At 34.4% G+C, this 18,736-nt stretch overlaps 1 protein-coding gene across 1 annotated transcript; it reads right to left on the bottom strand.

Moving 5' to 3' along the window:
• Nucleotides 1-2,967: 2,967 nt before the first annotated feature.
• LOC144546195 (ABC transporter C family member 2-like) lies at nt 2,968-18,095 on the bottom strand. The gene is made up of 29 exons (XM_078294716.1): nt 17,975-18,095; nt 16,937-17,345; nt 16,232-16,410; nt 15,931-15,970; nt 15,379-15,538; nt 15,110-15,224; nt 14,943-15,023; nt 14,820-14,844; nt 14,629-14,685; nt 14,478-14,543; nt 14,287-14,361; nt 13,654-13,761; nt 13,375-13,509; nt 13,180-13,286; nt 12,995-13,088; nt 12,328-12,495; nt 11,862-12,002; nt 10,723-10,929; nt 10,246-10,344; nt 9,995-10,147; nt 9,172-9,569; nt 8,840-9,020; nt 8,074-8,397; nt 6,468-7,224; nt 5,855-5,976; nt 4,802-5,047; nt 4,131-4,232; nt 3,725-4,025; nt 2,968-3,190 (listed from the first exon to the last, which is right to left on the bottom strand). Exons 2-29 carry the CDS (start codon nt 17,267-17,269, stop codon nt 3,090-3,092), a joined length of 4,875 nt encoding a protein of 1,624 aa, XP_078150842.1. The 5' UTR covers nt 17,270-17,345; nt 17,975-18,095; the 3' UTR covers nt 2,968-3,089.
• Between the last annotated feature and the right edge of the window lie 641 nt (nt 18,096-18,736).

Raw genomic sequence — 18,736 nt, 5'->3', positions numbered from 1 at the left:
CCGTTACTTTAAGCCCACCGATTCAGCCCGGATTGTGTCAATTATTCCAGTTTGAGTTCCTATCTGCCAAAATATTTATTAATAGGAAATATATTAAATAAATATCGATATTAGAGAATGGTTTTTAGTTTTTTGAGATATAGGAAAAACGTGGTGTTTTATCACGTCCTCTGGACGTTATGGCTTATCACGACCAGGATTAGCAACAGATTAACCATTCTAACTAAACCAAAAAAAAAGAAACCAGGAAAAAACCCTGTCCGCAATAGATAGGAACAGCCAGAGTTTGCAAAAAAAAAAATACAGGTAGTGACAATCCATCACGGCCAGGGTGCGGAAAAAAAAAACTGGCCGTGATTCTCTATGATGGTTTGTCAGCAGAATAGTAAAAAGTGATGCTGGACGTGATTTTCTATGAAGGGCAGACCCCAGTCAAGAAAAGGAATTATGTCCGTGATTCTCCATAACGTCCAGACAATCTATAAATTAACCCCCAACACTACCTTAATCTGTACAATAACTTCAAAAAAAATCCTTTCTTAACCCCAAAAATATACGTATCTCCTCTTAAAAAAAAAAAAATCCTCTCTCTTAGGTAATTTTTCAATTATGAGAAAGTAATTAATTTATTGTAGAAAGTGTTGTGAAGTTTTGCATCATGAAATATATATTAGATATCGTTCCGTCTATTACGGACCAGGAGATAGCCAAATCCAGCGATGCACTGTATGGTTAAGGACCTTATGGCCCGATACGACTGATAACAGAAGGCATATAATAACTGCTCCAGCTGTATCTATATCAGATCCATTGGACTCCAACTCATTGTCAGTGCCCTTCCCTCCTATAAATAGACTTCTGGACTGAAGACAAACAATCTTAGATATACTTGGTAACTTACATTCCTTAGTTTAGTTGTGAGGAGTGTGAACATGTCATTTTGTGACTGGACATATTTTCTTAGGGCTAGGCGCTTGTTACTCATGTTGCTTTGATATATATTTTGTGTTTGATCATTGTTTAGTCTTTTGTGTTTTATGTTCGATCTCTCTTAGTTTTATTTGTTATTCTAGACCGCCACTATGATAGCCACACATGGAAATTAGTCACTATTAGATTAACCGAATCAGAAAAGGGACAATAAAAATACTAGACTATTTGGGGAGATCTTAACCAAAGAAGCCAATAGTCGAATTCACAAAAGAATACATGGGAGTTAGCATTCGCAGATGAATGTCGCATTGTCGTGCCTAAACATGAGGACACCATATAGGATCAATCGAGGGACCTAGTCGAGTGAAGATTGTGACTTTGGGCTAATCACAGATCTCGTTGCACTTTTCAAGTCAAGCCTTAACGAAAAGTCTTGATTAGTAGTGTGTGTTAGGATTATAAACCCTCTTACTACAATTGAAAACCAACATCAAAGCGGATTGAAGTAACTTTGGTGTGCCGAAACCCTAGGAATTAATATCTCCTTTTGACTAGTCTATTTTATCTTTCGATTTGAAAATATAAAGTTGTGTCTTTGATCACCAACAACTCTCAAGATCTTATTTTGTCTAGCCCTTCAACGGATCGTGATTTCATTGTTCAAGACTATAGACCTTATTCCCTACAGATCAACACTCGATTATACTACTCAATAGGATCATGCGCTTGTGATCTGATCAGAAGTGGAAACATGTTTATAAATTTAAAAGCGTGACACAAATCTGTCCATTAAGTAGTGAGCTAGCTTTAGGATTTGCAAGTGCATGAGGATCTGAGCAATTAACATTGATCTCCTCCTGTTCTCAACAACACCTTGGTGTGCGAAGCTTGAGGTTTCCAGTTTTGGAAACTCAATCAAGAGAGACTAAGATGCAGGCAACCGTTTCACGCTCCACTAGATTGGAGAGGTATGACTTATAACACTCTACTAGATCATGTGTAGCATGATCCTTAAACTGTGTGTGATTGATTGCTTGTTTACGATAAGTTCTGGTCTAGATTGCTAGTAAAAATTTTAAAATATACTTGCTAACCTAGACCGTTCTCCAACATGCAAGTCTGGTTTTTGTATGTCATGATGCACTTTATCGACTAAAGAAATTGAGCATCGTAATCATCATTGTGATTGTAAATTCGTTTTAAAGGGGAAAGCGTTTCATCCTATTGTCAAAATTCAAATAGGTTCCAAATCTTATCTTTGTTTTCAAAATCCAAACAGTTTATCTAAATCGTTCGACATGATCTCTATATGTACACTTTTACATCAAATTTTATTGTTTTGTTTAGACAAGTAGAAAATCACTTGATCTAAAGATTTTAGATTTTCTACCTATCTAAAAATATAATCTAAAAAAAATAAAATTTAGTTTGCTCATTTTCATATAAAAATCATATCAAACAGTTCAAATCCACTATATATTTAGACTTTAAAAACAAAAATATAAATTCATAGTACATACTAATATGTACTATGCAAAGTACCACAACCTCACTCTTTATTATGAATAGCAATTCAATTGTTGTCTTTGCAACTATGAGATTTTTCAAGTGTTAATAACAATAGAATTCAGAATGGCAAGGAGCAAAAATGTACCACGGCACAACGCACAAAATATTCAAAACATTTTGTAAAGAGGAGGGTTACTTCACATTTTATATCTTCGTTAAAGTCTAAACTCTTGATCTGAACTGCTCAATATGGTATGGTATCTATATTAAAATATGATTGGAGATCAAATTTTATATTTTTGGAAAAAAAATTACTATTTTTTAAGATAGTAGAAAATCATTGTTTTTGAATAGTCGAGAAACAATGATTTTGTATCTATCTTAAAAAATATTAATAAAATTTATTCCCAAGTATATTTTAGTATAGATATCATATGGAGCGGTTCAGATCGACAGTTACACTTTGAAAATAGAGATATAAAATATGAAATATGATAAGGTACGAAAGGCATGAGTATTGGAAACCTCCTTTGTAAAACTGTGAAATACTAACAAAATTTCTTACACAAATTTTCAGTCAAAGGTGGCAATGTAGTATATTACAATGTGTAAGAGGTGTAATTAGATTTCTACAAGTAATAAAAATTTTACATCTCCACTTTGTCCCAATCGATTGTATTATCTTCAAAAGCAATACTAGATTGTGACTGAATCCTATTAGTTGACATTCTTCCCATCATTGCAAGACCTGAAAAAAAAAATACAGATATAAATTAAGCAAAATTCACGCAAACCCTCAATTAAGAAATCTTACAAGCTATATATAACCAGATCAATTCAAACATACTTTTATACTTTTGGAGGTTCTTCGCGTGAAACAGCCTTTACTGCCCCCCCCCCCCCCCCCCCCCCCCCCCATTAAACCAAATAAGAATTTATCTACCCCAAAGAATGCCATAATGGTTTACAAAATTTGATGAAATTTCATGTTTGTCTCACAGTGGATAAAATCTTACATAAAATTCTGCATATGAAACATGTCAAGGAAACGGGAAACCCCATAAATATGTATTTGTGGTCAATCCCCACAAAAATAAGAAAAGAGGGGTCATTTGAATATTTTAACAAGAAATTATTAGTACAGATATATGTTTATTTTCTTTATAAAAGGGCATTTGATATACTACATAAATTTATTCCTAAGACAACAGAGGATCCTAAAAAATGTTTAATATCTGATACTGTTGAAAGTATAATAAAACTGAAGAGAAACAATATATACCTTCGACAACTTTATAGAGAGATGACCACCATCTGTCAGGTGGGACCTGATACTGATTCAAGGTATCCTCTATCTCACTATCATGCTTTCCATGTAGAACATTCTGAAGAGTTATCACAGCATCCTTTGTTCTATTGAGAATGTTAGCATCATCTATAATTTCCAAATTTTGAATCTCATTTTGTGAAGAATTGAGGCTCGTGACAAGTGCCAACTGGGCAGCTGTGGCCCACCTTGTGGTCATCAGCCGCTTTGTTTCTTCCCTTTTCGATCTCTCCTCTTCACTGGCAAATACTAGACCCTGATATTTTTTTTTTTTGTATTAACAAAGGATTATTGCTTTTATGTGAGCATGCCTTTTAATGTCAATGGTGAGATATAGAGAAACAAAGGGGGAAATATATACCCTTAAATATTCTGCATTGCTGGTACCAGTACTCTGTACCATTTTTGAGAAGGAACTCTCTTGAGTCGATAAGAGATTCTCAGGTGTGTCGAATTCCAGTACCTACAAGTTAAATATGAACTAAATAAACTTTCTCTAAAATTCCAGTACCTACGGAGTAGTGACTACGAGGATGCTTGATAGAAGAATTATATTTTTATCATATATTAGAGAGGATGAAAAATAATTAAGTTTAAGGAGGGATGTTGGAAATAGTAAACTTAATTAGTTGGTCAATTAGTCAAATGTATTAGTTAATGTGTGAACTCTCTAGAATTGTCATGAATGTATTAGAATTCTTTAGATGCATGCTGTGGTATTCTAGGTTGTCTTAAAAAATGAAAAATGTGTATAAAAAATAGAGAGAGTTAACGAGAGGATTAAATGTCATTTAGTGTTAGTGGAGTGTGTAAAAAGACCTTATGGGTCTATATAATATGTAAGGAGTCTTTTGAATGTAAGAGAGTAAGAGAATATTGATATAAAAGTTAAATTTCCTGTCATAATGTTATCTCTTCCACTACTAAATATATTAAGATTACCTTTATATTAAATCGATTCTATCATTATATACTTCAATTCCTTTGACAGTATGTGCTATCTTAAAAATAAGAGAAAACCATGCATTTTACCTTGCCAGCACTGAGGAGAAGTAGGCGGTCACAATCTATAACAGTGTTCAAACGGTGAGCAATAGTTAACATAGTGCAATACTTGAACTCTTCTCTGATTGTTTTCTGAATAAGAGTATCAGTTCCGACATCAACAGCTGCGGTTGCTTCGTCAAGCACTAGTATCTTTGCTCTACGTAACAATGCACGTGCCAGACTGAGCAACTGCCTCTGCCCCACACTGAAATTCTCTCCCGCCTCCGAAACCTATATGTTTGCACCATGTAATATTGTACTCAATAACGAGGTCATGGTATTTCTGTGATTTTATCCTCATACAACTAAATCAGGTTTTAGTTTACAAGAGGTTCAGCAAATTTTTATCTTAACATCCTTGGTTGCAATAATTACCCAATATTGCACCATCAAACCCCTATTTTTTTCCCTACTGAAGGCCCCTCACTTCCAGTTCAAGTGCACACCAAATAAATAAAACTAAGAAAATGGTAATCTAATTAGAGTGAGGTATGGTAATATGCATATTACACAGCCCCGTTCTATAGACATATATCTTTGTTCTTAAAGTCAAAACAGTCAATCTCAACAGTTCAACATGATTTTCGTATGAAAATGTACATGCAGACCAAATCTTACATTTTCTAGAATTTTTTACTATATTTTTATATAGATAGAAATTCACTTGATTTGAAATTCTTGACCATCCAAAAGCAGTGATTTTCTACCATCTAAAAAAATAGTAAGAAAAATTCTAAAAAAATGTAAAATTTTCTCTCCAAGTACATTTTCAAATGGAGATCACATTTAACGGTTCAGATCGACTGTTTAAACTATGAAAATAGAGATACAAATCCATAGCACGAGTTGATCTGTAATATACATATTACCTTAGCCTCACTCATCTAATTACTATAATCCCAGTTTTGGTGAAGTCATCTACCAAAAAAGCCCAGAAACTATTTGTTGTGACTTGCAAGTACAGTGAAAATTAAGGGTACTTCACATAATAATTTTCATTTCATGCAACTGAAGTTCTTTTATTAACATTTGAAGGACCTCAGCATCAAGCCCTAGAGGATTCCTCCCAATAGCATCCTTCAGATGTGCTCTTTCGAGGGATTCCCAAAGATCTGCATCGTTATGCTCACTAAATGGATCCAAATTAAACCGCACCGATCCTGCACATAGTTGTCATGGTACTGTGCATTAAGCCTTGCTTATTCAAATATTGGAATAGCAAGTAGTAATTTCTATAGTTGGGCTAATATGCTTTATAAGCATGGGCTCTTTTGTGCCATCTTCAAAGTCCAAACAGTCGATCCGAACCACTCAACATGATTTACATACGAAAATGTGCTTGGAGACCAAATTTTACTTTTTTTAGAATTTTGTACTATCGTTTTAGATGGTCCACAATCTTCTTAAAAACACAGTGATTTTCTACCTATCTAAAAGAGAGTTAAAATTTCAGAAAAATGTAAAATATGGTCTCCAAGCACATTTTTAAGATGGAGATCATGTTGAGTGATTCGGATCGACTGTTTGGACTTTGAAAACGGAAATAAAGATATAAAGAACAAGAGAACTCATGCTTTACAAAGCACCTAAGCCCATCTTGTAACATGTAAGCAATTAACCCATAAAGAGATAAATAATTGAATATACAGACCTGAAAACAGAACCGGAGACTGTGGTATGATACCCAACATCTTCCTCAGATCCCATAGCCCAAATTTGGAGATATCACAATCATCAATGAAAATTGACCCCTTCTCAAGCTCGACAATTCTAAAAAGTGCATTGAGCATGCTCGACTTTCCTGCACCAGTGCGCCCCACAATCCCGATCTTCTCACTAGCTTCAATTCTAAAACTAATACCATGCAAAACTGGAGGCAACTCCGGGCGGTACCTCAACCACACCTCTTTAAATTCTATTACTCCACTTAATGGCCAACCTACAGGAGGCCTTTTCCCTTCTATGACAGGTGGGGCCTCGGGGACTTCATCAATGTAATTCCCAACTCGTTCCACTGCATTCAAGCTGTTCTCAGCTAAACTAGCCAACCGCAAAACTGCAGTGAGCAAGTTTGTAATATTCAAGGCATATGTAAGTAGAAGCCCCATGGTAGAAGCAAATGCCTTTTGGTTTACGGCATTTTGGTTTTGCATGACTGCAAATGTTGCGGTGAACCAGATCGCGATGCCACCTAGGGTTTCAAGCCGGATACCCAACCATCGATTCGCACCCATATTGACTAAGGTGAAACGAACATTGTTATCCATTGATTGGCCATTAATGACAGCCATGCGGTCATATGCCTTATATGCACGAATCGTGGAGAGACCATTTAAGGCCTCGCCAAATTGAGCATAGACTGGGGATCGAGTTATGGAGTCCAGACGTTTTACTTCCCTTGCAGTGCTCTGATAAAAAAAATGTACAAAAGAGACCAGTGATGATTGCTTCAAAATTAAAAAAAAAAATAACATCTCCAATATTCTATATTATAAAGCTCATATTCATATAAGAAAAGGTACAGAATTTTATGCGGAATTTTTTTTTATTGTTGTCCTTATTTCCAACTCCAATGATGTAGTTAACTAAGAATCACAAGAAGGCAACTTAGAGAAATAAATCAGATTGAAGTTTAACAAACTAATCAGATATGGATAAATAGTGAAATATCTGCCATTACACCAAAAAGCACTAGCATTGATATTCAAATTTTAGAGTAGCACCTGATCACAATGGCAGGGTGCTATTTCACTAAAGGCTTTTGTAAACACTAGAAGAAGAGGACTTTATTTGAAATCAAGTAGAACTAGGGTGCTCTTAATCTCACCAAGCCCTTTGGTGAGCTTATCTCCAAAACCTATTGGAATAAGTTCAAACAATGAATCCAAACCGTTGAAACTGATTTACTTCATGAGTAATGTGTTTACATGTCAAATATATAAATTTTTCACTAAACTTAATAGAAAGTCAATAGGCAAAAAAAAGGTTTATAAGTTAATTTTAATGCATTTATTTTTCATTATTTTTTTACCACTTTAATTTATAATAAATTAATTCAAAAATTTATAAATTTGACATGTAAACATATCACTTGGGAAGTATATCGGCTTGAACTGTTTGGATTCGTCGTTTGAAATAAATCATATAGGTTTTGTAGTTAAGCTCACAAATCACAAATGGCTTGGTGAGCTTAAGAACACCCAAGTTCTACTCGTTGAAATCAAGTAAAGAAACATAAGCTTAAACAATAGAGATACCTGGTAGTAGAGATAGGCAGTGTAAAACAAAATCAAGAGGGGCATAATGGCCCAAAGTGACATGTTGCTGACTATTCCAATAAGAACAAAAGTCGAAAGAAGCTGAGAAATTTGCGCCAAGAACATGTTCACAAATACCGCCACATTTCGGTCAATGTCGCCTAGGTCCTTGGCGAACCTGTTTATTATCCTTCCTAGTGGGTTTGTGTGGAAAAATACCATTGGTGCCTTTAATATCGAACTTAGCATAGCGTCATGTAACCTTTTAGCAGCTCGTAGACTTGCGATTATGAGCCAGTATGAATTTGAAAGAGTTACAAGTACCTGTTAGAAGAAAAAGAGATTAGAAAGAAGCATGCATATTGGTCAGTGTTATTTCCTAAATTCTCCAAAAAATTGATGCTTTCAAAAATAGATTTAAGGAATTTTGGGAAAGAGAATGGAGAACTACATCTACTAAAAAATAAAATGAACCTTTCTAAAACTTGTACTTGTATCCAATATGAATATTTGAAAATAAAGATAACCCGACTCAACAAAGTTTAATTTCCTTGTGATTTTTATAATAAGGATATATAATTTTCCTTGTGACAACGACAAAATATATATAATAAAATGGAAAAGAAACAACAAGTTCTGCAAAAACAAAAATAATGCCCATCTCTTTTCCAAGAGGACGCAGGTTCAATTCTCGAGAATAGCATCTAAAAGATGCTGGGTGTACGGGGGTCTTTTAAAAAAAAATAGTGCAAAAAGAAAATTCTACCTGACATAAACAAATAACTGCATAGATAAGATTGTAGAAGCCCGAGCTGTGATCCTTTGGTCCACTTTGATCGGTCCAAATACTCAACCAAGTGCTACTTGAGATGCGGAGTGTCTCAGTTAATGCATAACAGAATAATAGTACTAGCACCACCCACAACCCTCCCAAGGCATTCTTGTACCTAAAAACATCAATTTACAATACTTAAATAAAAACTTTATTCCAGAAAATAAGCCTCTCTCTATTCTAGTCTTAACCCTCTCTATTCTACTATACACTAGAATAAGAATATCTATTCAAGATCTACATCCTTGAAAGAAACTTGTTCTTACCTTGAAAGAACCTTCACACTGACAACACCTTTTTCTCTCTCCTCTTGCTTAATCAACACTGACTTCCCTTCCTTACCCATACCAGCTTTATCCCCAGCCTTATCTGTAACTGTACCATTATCAATAGCAGCTACTTCTCCATTTAGTTTTGTTCCATTTGTACCATTTTTCTCTCCCTCTTTCTCATCATCATTTTGTTCCTCCATTTTACCGGCATTTTCCATTAACTTTTTGAATAACTCTCCAGTATCTATTAGCTCCTCAAATGTACCCTCTTCTTTTACCACACCATCATGTACCAAAATTATTCTATCTACATATGGTAAAATGTGAAGTTGGTTTGTGACTAGCACTCTCGTTTTGTTTCTAAGCTGATCCTTGATGCATTTGTCAAAAACCTAAGGTAAATTGATAATAGTTTGTATGATTAGCCAATTCATATAATATCAAACTTTTTTACTATCTTGCATGTCATTTGAATGTTTCATTGGGTTGATTTATCCTTATTTAAATTCAATAGCTGCATATGCAGTATTCAAGTAACAAAAATAAAAAGGTCTTAGTAGTTACCCTCTAGTCCTTAAATGACCATACACTATCCTGATTAGTTCTTTTGGTTTTATTTGGGGTTTTATTAGGTTAAATTTAATATATTGAGCTTCTATGGCTGAAACAGATTCATACAAAAATTCACCCAAATATTCTGGTAAATTTCTGTAACAGACTTTTAACCTTGTACCAGAAAAACCAGTCCAAGACTACAACATCAGATTGCATACTCAATCTTACCATTTATAACCTATCATATATTAGAAATTATTACCTGGCGACCAACATGAGCATCTAGAGCACTCAATGGGTCATCAAAAATGTACACATCTGAATCCGAATACACAGCTCTTGCCATAGAAACTCTCTGCTTCTGGCCCCCACTTATATTAACCCCTCTTTCCCCTATCTCTGTCAGATCTCCTCCCTGCTCACCAAGAGAGTATATAGTATATACATAATTAAAACACAATAAGTTTAGGCAATATATACAACTCATTAGTAAGAATAACTTTGACCACTTACAGGGAGTAAATCCAGATCCTGTTGCAGTGAGGTCACGTCAATTGCTTTCTCGTACCTTGTCGGATCAAAAGAGGATCCGAACAAAATGTTGTCGTGTACCTATAGGTAGAAAAAAATATATACTAATCATGATACTAATTTTAACAATACAAAAAATAAAAGAAATTAGTAAAGACTAACATAAAGGAAATATTCCAAATATGTGAACATTAACAAAAAATAAGTACACAAATAAATAGTAAATTCAACAATACGTCATTGCTTGCCAAAGGAATTATATGAATGCCAAATTGTCAATTCTGACAACTGTTTGATAAACTTTAGCTCTCCTTCTATTTATTGTTCTTTCTTGAATTACTTAATTTTATTTGCGTACCTTCAGAGAAACCAGTGAACTCCATCACGGCCAATAGAACCCCAACTCAAAAGAAAAAGTAAAGAAATAAAAAGGTTACAAAACAGTTCTTACAGACTTACAGTGGCATTAAAGATCCAAGAAATCTGAGGAACATATGCAACAGTGCCACGAATAACCACTGACGTGTGGGACCCAGCCACAGCTGGTAACTCTCCTAGCATTGCTGAAACAAGAGATGTCTTTCCTTCACCGGTACTTCCCACCACTGCCACTAGGCTACCAACTGGTATGTCCAGATTCACATTTGACAGAGTTGGTCTTTCCACCTGTCAATTTCTAATATGGTTAATATTAATTTATTTGAAGTGAGGCTATGGTACTATGCATAGCACAAATTGGTTGGTACTATATATGGATCAATATTTTTGTTTCAGTCCAAAAACTCGATCTGAACCGTTCAACATGATCTCCATATGAAAATGTACTAGAACAAATTTTACATTTTTTTAGAATTTTTTTACTATTTTTTTAGATAGATTGAAAATCACTTGATCTAAAAAGATTCTAGACCATTCACAAGTAGTAATTTTTTGCCTATCTAAAAAATAATAAAAAAATCCTAAAAATGTAAAATTTAGTTTGCAAGTACATTTTCATATGGGGATCATTTGGAACGGTTTAGATCGACTGTTTGGACTTAAAAAGATTAAGATATTGATCTGTATAACATATTAATCTGCGCTATGCATAGTACCATAGCCTCACTCATTTGTTCATATTTGACAAATTTATAAGTCTGTTTACAAAAAAAAAAAAAAAAATTATTACTTTTCTAAAATTGCATGTTACATCCAACAAATTCAGGTAATATTCAGATAAAACCAATCATTAAATTTAAAGGAAAGCCAACTAATATCTTTAATTTTTTTCCTCAAAAAATCTAATATCTCCAATAAAACCAAATTACTCTGAAACCAGTTAGTGCAAAGTTGCAAACTCAGCATGAAAAATACCAATTCGATCTTTTTTTTTTCCCAGTTTAAACTTAGAAAAGAAGATCAGGCTCACAGGTTAGGCAAGCTTCAAAATCTAATGGTCCACCTTTTCATCGCCTAATCAAATCAAATGTTTGTGTTGAGAATTAAGATTGTAACAAGGACCTCTATGTAATATGTACTCTTTATATAACCCAATTTGGGGAATTAATGAAATTAAGTTTCTCAAATCAATTGTTTGTCAAGCAATAATTTAATCATACGTTAGATTCCCATGAGAAGAAGCCATCTTTTATGGAGATAGCAGGAATCATCGGATCGAGAGGTGGATTGGGCAAGAGCACTCTCTCTTCAGTCAAGAACAACTCCTCTAGACGTTTCAACGACACATTGGCATTGACAACCTTCAAAACAACAAATTACATAAAGAGTAGCAGTGCAATTAGGAACATATTAATTTTAAATTTATGTACACATTTGCAAAGTAAAGATATCAAAACCATTGAAAAATTCAGAAATATCGCCTGCACTCCCCAAACAATTACCAAAAATATCCATTTTATCCCCAACGCCACTACCTAGAAAGAGTAGCAGTCTTGCCTTTCACTTCATGAAAGATAAGAGAAGTGAAAGATTACATGTGATTGTTCTTTTTTCAAAGGATATACATGACATTTTGATCTTTTACAGGAAAAGAGCTGGCATCATTAATTCTGAAATATAGTATACCTGAGTTATTAAATTTGGAAGCATGAAAAGAGGATATCTCAGCACAGCAAAGAGAGATAGAGAAGTGAAAGCCTTAGCAGGTGTAAGTTCACCCCCAAGCAGAGTATACACACCAAATGATACAACCGTTACTAAAACCGGTATGCTGTTCAATATGAAGGTATTCCACTGGAACAAAAAAAAATATATATAACACTAGTCAGCATAAGTAACTATACAGCTATAGGCATTGTAGAGGTTTTCCTTTTTTTATAGAGTGGTAAAAATGGCACGGCAGAGCCGGCTCTGTCACGGAACGGTACGGTTATGGTACGGAACGGCACGGCATGCGTGTTACACGCCGTGACCATCTTTTGAAACTTTGACACGGCACGGCACGTAGTCACGCGAGTCACGTGTAATTATGACCATGAGATATTGATCAAATGGTGACTTTTGAATAAACTAACTTAAATTATGATTAAATGGTCACGCAAGTCACCCAAGGCATGTTTGGTCACGGCACGTGTGGGCACAGCGTGACTCACGTGGCAAGACTACCCCTTGATATTTTAATCACGGCACAGCGCACATTAAAAATTAACTTGATCAGGCACGGCACGGCACGAGACCAAAGTCCCGGCACGGTATGACACGACACATTTTTTCCACTCTAGTTGTGACTTACAGCAGTGAGGAGCTGAGCCTTACGAAACCAAGAGAGTTCATCATTACGAATTCGTTGAACCTTAGACTGAAAGCTCTGTTCCCATGCATAGCACCTGAGGCAACAAATCATATGTTTTTGGAAAAAGGACTAACATGAAAAAAAATGTATATGTATGTATGAGAAATATAAATATAAATACATACTTGACAGTGTCCATGGCGGCCAATACTTCATTCATGAGGCCAATACGCTTGTCAGTGCGTTGTAACCCTTCCTTTGTTAGCTTTTGCATTCGCCTTATCACTACTGTCTGTTCAAGTAAGCACACAACAGCTCAGAATCTTACGATATTTTATATATAAGTAAAGATAGATACTGTAAACAGGAATTATATATACCTGAATAGGGAAGAGAAGGACAAGCATCAATGCACCGACGAAACAAGCAACACCTAATTGCAGGTAGAGAAGCACTATTGATAGGATTATACGAAAAGGAGCCGACCACAAGCTATGCAGTTGCTGGCATATTTGCTGAAAAATAAAACAAACAATAGAACTTGTAGATAACTAATTACACACATAATTACTGGTAGCACAATTTCATTCTAATATTTGCAACCAAAATCATTGAACTGCTAGCACAATTTCATGCAAATATATGCATCAAAGAGTTACCTGAAGTGCTTCAGCATCAGTTGTCATCAAGTTTGTAATCTTCCCAGATGCAAATTTACGGCGACTTTCATTGGTTAATCTCAGAGATTTACGAAAAACAGCAGCCACCTGTCAAAGACACATAACACCATACCAGTAGATGGACGATGGTTTTACCACTGATTTAAAACATAAGATGTGCTTTTCTAAGCTGAAATTCAACAACTTCTGGCATAATTGTTTACTTTTAGAAATTAATAAAAAATAATATAGAGAAATGGAATGAGTGAGATGAATTTTTTGCTGTGCTAGGAGCTGGGTTTTTTTCTCGGATCCAAACTATCCCACACAAAAAGAGAGGAAGGAGACAGTCATTTTATTTTCCTTTATTATTTAATATAAATTTCTATAAATAAAAAAATCTCACTTTTGGCTTCAGGTTTAATAGTTAAGAGGAAATTTGGTTCTCTGGCTATGAACACATCAGGGCAATTAAGCCAGCTCTTTGTATTGAATTCACCGTAACTTTTATGGTTGGATGTTAATTATTGTGAAGAACCCAAAAAATGTGGGAGGGAATTGCACAAAGTACAAATAGAGAGTGTTAATTGTAAAAAATATCTTGATACAATTGATAAAGGCAAAGGTCCATACCAAGGTAGTCCTAAGCCTGAAGCCAGTTCGCATCACATTCTGAAAGTATTGTGCTTCACAGAGAACTCCCAGCACCTATTATTATGAATACATCAAGAGAGAGCAAAATTATAAAACGACAAACTAAAATGACTTTAGTATTTCATTAAAAAACATTAGAAAACTTTTTATGGAAGTTAAAATGTCCGTACCACTCCAGCAAAGATTGAGAAGGCATAGATGTAACCGTTCCAACCTGGATCACCTCTTTGCATAGACTACAGTGGAAGTATGAAAATCATTTCTTAAATGATAATAAATGCTAGGTAAAACATATGGAAGTAATAACAAAAAAGTACATACAGTTAAGAGGAGGCTCAATACAACAGGTCCAACAAACTGAGCAGCATCATTGCCAATCTAGAAAAAAAAATAAACAAAGTAATCAATGGCGAACTATTGAAAATTGTGATTTTATATTCTTACAAAATGGCTTATAACTTTTCGACCATTAAGTATATTGATAGAGTTTAAATAGAAATTTTGATCTGTACCTTGAAAAACCCCCCAAGCCAGAATCTGTAAAGCAAGAACATATTTGAATTATGAAGTTACTTATCAATTCAGGAACACAAAATTTATGAACCAAGTAAAAACAAAGATAACATTGAAATTACCGTCCACCAAGGCTACGATTAAGTGCCCTTAAAAGCCAAGGTTTAGGCTTATTTACTTCTTCAATCCAGCATTGCTGAAATCTAAAAAAACGCGAGAGATATTCATTGAAGGAAGCATTGTGTTTGTATGAAACAAATAATGATGAAATAATGTAACAAATATCTACCTGGTATACAGTGTCTCTGTTTGATCCCATGTGTCCAGCTTCCATACATCTTTCTCTGTAATGGGCCTCTTGTACCCTTGTTGCATTAGAGGCGTCATCCATGTAAAAAGAATCCCTGTGCAAAAATAAAAATAAAAAGTTAAAATGTCACGCAGCAATCAATTATACGCAAAACCTCAGGAAAATGTTTTCAAGGAAGAAAAATCTTTTACAACATAAAAGCTTCAACAGCCAAAAAAAATAAATAAATATATATTTGGATGACTTACTGGAGAAAATGTTAGCATGCCTCTCTGGACAAATGTTTTCTCCACTTGCAAGAGACTCATAAGCCGTTTCGTCAGAAAGTGCCTCATTCCTAAGAGGCGTATAACCAGTGTATGCTTCCAAACTAGGAAAATGTCCCAGTAATAAAATCCCAAAAAGGAACTGCAAATTAGTGCAAACATAATTTACTAAGTAATAATAGGTTAAAATATTGGCAATAAAAGTAATTGCAGGAAATCTTTTCTCTTTAACCCTAAAACTCAGTTGCACCCCCCCCCCCCCCCCCCCCAAATCTAAATTTCTTGTATTTCCTAACAGAACATATAATTGCAACAAATATATACTCTTCTACTGTAATTTATGTTTGCAGAGGGTAAAACGAGAAATATTTTGGTATCATTGGGTGGCTGATGATAAGGACACATTTTCATACTTGGTAAGGGTAAAATTGACATTTGGGGTTCTATAGGGATTAATTGCAACTTTTACTTATATGAAGCACTGTCGATATCATATGAAAAAATATATATATTAAGCAAAAGAATAAATGCTACCTTGCATGATAACTCAGTGATATAGAGATAAATGCTCGTTCTGTAAAATGAATGGAGAAAACAGAAAACGTATTTTACTAAGCTGTGAAAATTATAATAGTAAGTTCAAACAAACTTGTACCTTACAGGTTTCCTTTTTGTTACTAACTTGATGGTATTGATATATAATTGTCAATAAACATAAATTTTGGGGGATTTATTTCCAACTTGATGGGTACCAATTTCTAATTAATAAGCATTTTGCTGTGAAATTGCAAAATAGTACAAAAGACAAGAGAGTCTGAGAAAGTGTTGTACTAACGGTGAAACGTAGTCTCTGACAGCAAAAACAAGATTGAATACAGTAATTTCTCCAATCAAAGTATAGATCATCACAAATCGAATGTACCACCTAAATTCCCGTATGTATATCTTTGTTTCTGCTATAAGCATGACAAGCACGCAACTCCAGGTAACCGCTTCGATGAGTAGTGTCAGAACCTATGCAAAATGAATCATAAATTCAGATGAGAGAGTTCTCTCTGCAATCAACAAATTCATTACAAACTGTTTAAGGTTAACAAACGAAATATACAAATTGGAGATGCTATCTTGGGTACACCAAGCAAAACTAAAAAGTGAAATTTTACAAAAATACCCTCTAACATTTTCCTTTCCCTTTTTCAGATACTTTTTGTATTTGATAATTTCCTCAACGGCTATTTAGCCAATTCTCTCTCTCTCTGACAGCTATAAGCCATTGTATACATTATAGATAGGATTTAGAATTTGCACAATTATATGAATGATTATGATCAATTAATGAAATATTTCTTCTTCAAATTCCTTCTCAAACTGTGTCTCAAATTCCCATACAAACATCAGAATTAGTATCAGGACACAAAAAAACAGCAAATAGGATCACCCCTACTGCAATATCATGACAATAAATAAACCAAAAAAAAAATAGCCATACAAAAATTAAATAATTGCATTTCAGTAAAACTTTTAAGAGGCAACTAATTACCTCAAAGGGGGCGAGACTTGACTGTCCATCAAGATTTACAGTTGAATAACCCATTATAACCCGACAGATCGGTTCAGCCACACAAAAGGCGGAAAATATCATGAGAACGTAGCTGTACAACTTTGATTTCATATTATATCTTTGCACCTTGAGATCCTTTGAGATTCGCCAAGTGCGGTAGAAGCAAACAGCAAACAGCGCTAAATGAGAAATGCCCAAGATCACTGTCTGCATGCCACATGGCGTGTACATGCCGAATGCATTCTCTACAGATTGAGACCATATGCCACCTTGTACCGGCTGACAGTACCAGTCTAAAGGATCGAAACCCATCTTTGGCACCAAATTAAGTTTCCAAATGATTTGATTTTGATCGAAACCCTTAACGGTTCGAGCTTAATGAATAAACCTGTATGAATGAATACACATATCAATTCATTTTATAGAAGAGAGATGTTTTCTTTCTCCAAATTTTTGCATTAACTGATAAGTTTAAATAGTTGCATCCATTATCCTTCTCTAAATTAATGTTCATTTCTTATGAAGAGAAACAGAAAGGTCAAAAAGTTGATTAGGGAAAAAAGGTACATTTTGCAATTTTGCATATATTAGAATAGTACAGATTTTACAGTGCTAGTCTAAAGGATCGAAACCCATCTCTGGCACCAAATTAAATTCTCAAATGATTTAATTTGGATCCCTCAATGGTATGGGTTTAGTGAATAAACCTAAACCTGTATTATTTTAATACACATATTAAGTTTTAAATGGTTATAAAGAGAAACAGAAAGATCAAGTCTGGGTTAATTAGGTAAGAAAAGTTTGACCAAAACAAATTCTAATCAAGTACCAAGCTTTCAATTAAGCATGAACAAGTAAGAGGACCTTATTTTACCTAATGATTTCAAGTGATAAGCTAAAAAATATCAAAGAAAAATAATGAATTTGGAAAAGACAAATTGAAAAGCACATATGGCTAATCACATTATCTGCTGGAGTTGAAACCAATCAATCCCATCTAAATCAAATTAAAATTACCTTAAATTAGAAATCCAAATCGAACTCTCTTTCAATCCTCCAAAGTGAGCATGCATTCCATATCTTAAGTAGAGAGCTCAGTAGGAAAAGGAGAGGAACACCAGAATCTCTTTAAGGGGTCCATGATCAGAATAGAACATATATTATATACTAAAACAATCAATGGTGTCATCATTTGTAAGATTTCAAAATCATTTTATAATTATTTCTGATCGATTGTTCTCCGGATAAAATATTTTCTTATTCAATTTATTACAGTTATCGATGAGAGCCAGCCCATAGATTCCTAGAAAACATCCCCACTCCCTGTTATTTTTTAATCCCAATTGGTACAATTGGTGCAATGTACCTAGACCCATTCCCACGCCCACCTGACCACTGAGTTACAATCTTTTGACTTTCTGAGAGATCGCTAGCAGGGCGGATCAGTGTAGTCCAGAGGGGCAGCTGCTCCCAAATTTTCGAAAATAGTAGAAAAAATATGTTAATTTTGATTTTGTCCTCTCTGAAAATTAGATTGTTTCTCTCTGGTGAAAAATAGATCAAGTTTTTTCTCTTGATTGCTGATAAGAATAAGCCACTCTTTCTCTTGAATTTTGTTGTTCTGAAAATTATTTTTTTTAGACCAATTTTCAGATAACAAAGGAGGTAGAAGAATTTTATAAAGGAGTCTCACATGTCATTGATCAAATAGAATGTTTCTTATTATATTTTAATTCTTGGACAGGCTTGGTTTATGGTGAGCTCATGACTTTTTCATGT

This window comes from Carex rostrata, chromosome 29, assembly GCF_964058835.1.
Source record: "Carex rostrata chromosome 29, lpCarRost1.2, whole genome shotgun sequence".
Taxonomy (NCBI): domain Eukaryota; kingdom Viridiplantae; phylum Streptophyta; class Magnoliopsida; order Poales; family Cyperaceae; genus Carex; species Carex rostrata.
Note: the sequence above shows the minus strand (reverse complement) of the source record. Positions and strands in the feature narration are given on the sequence as shown.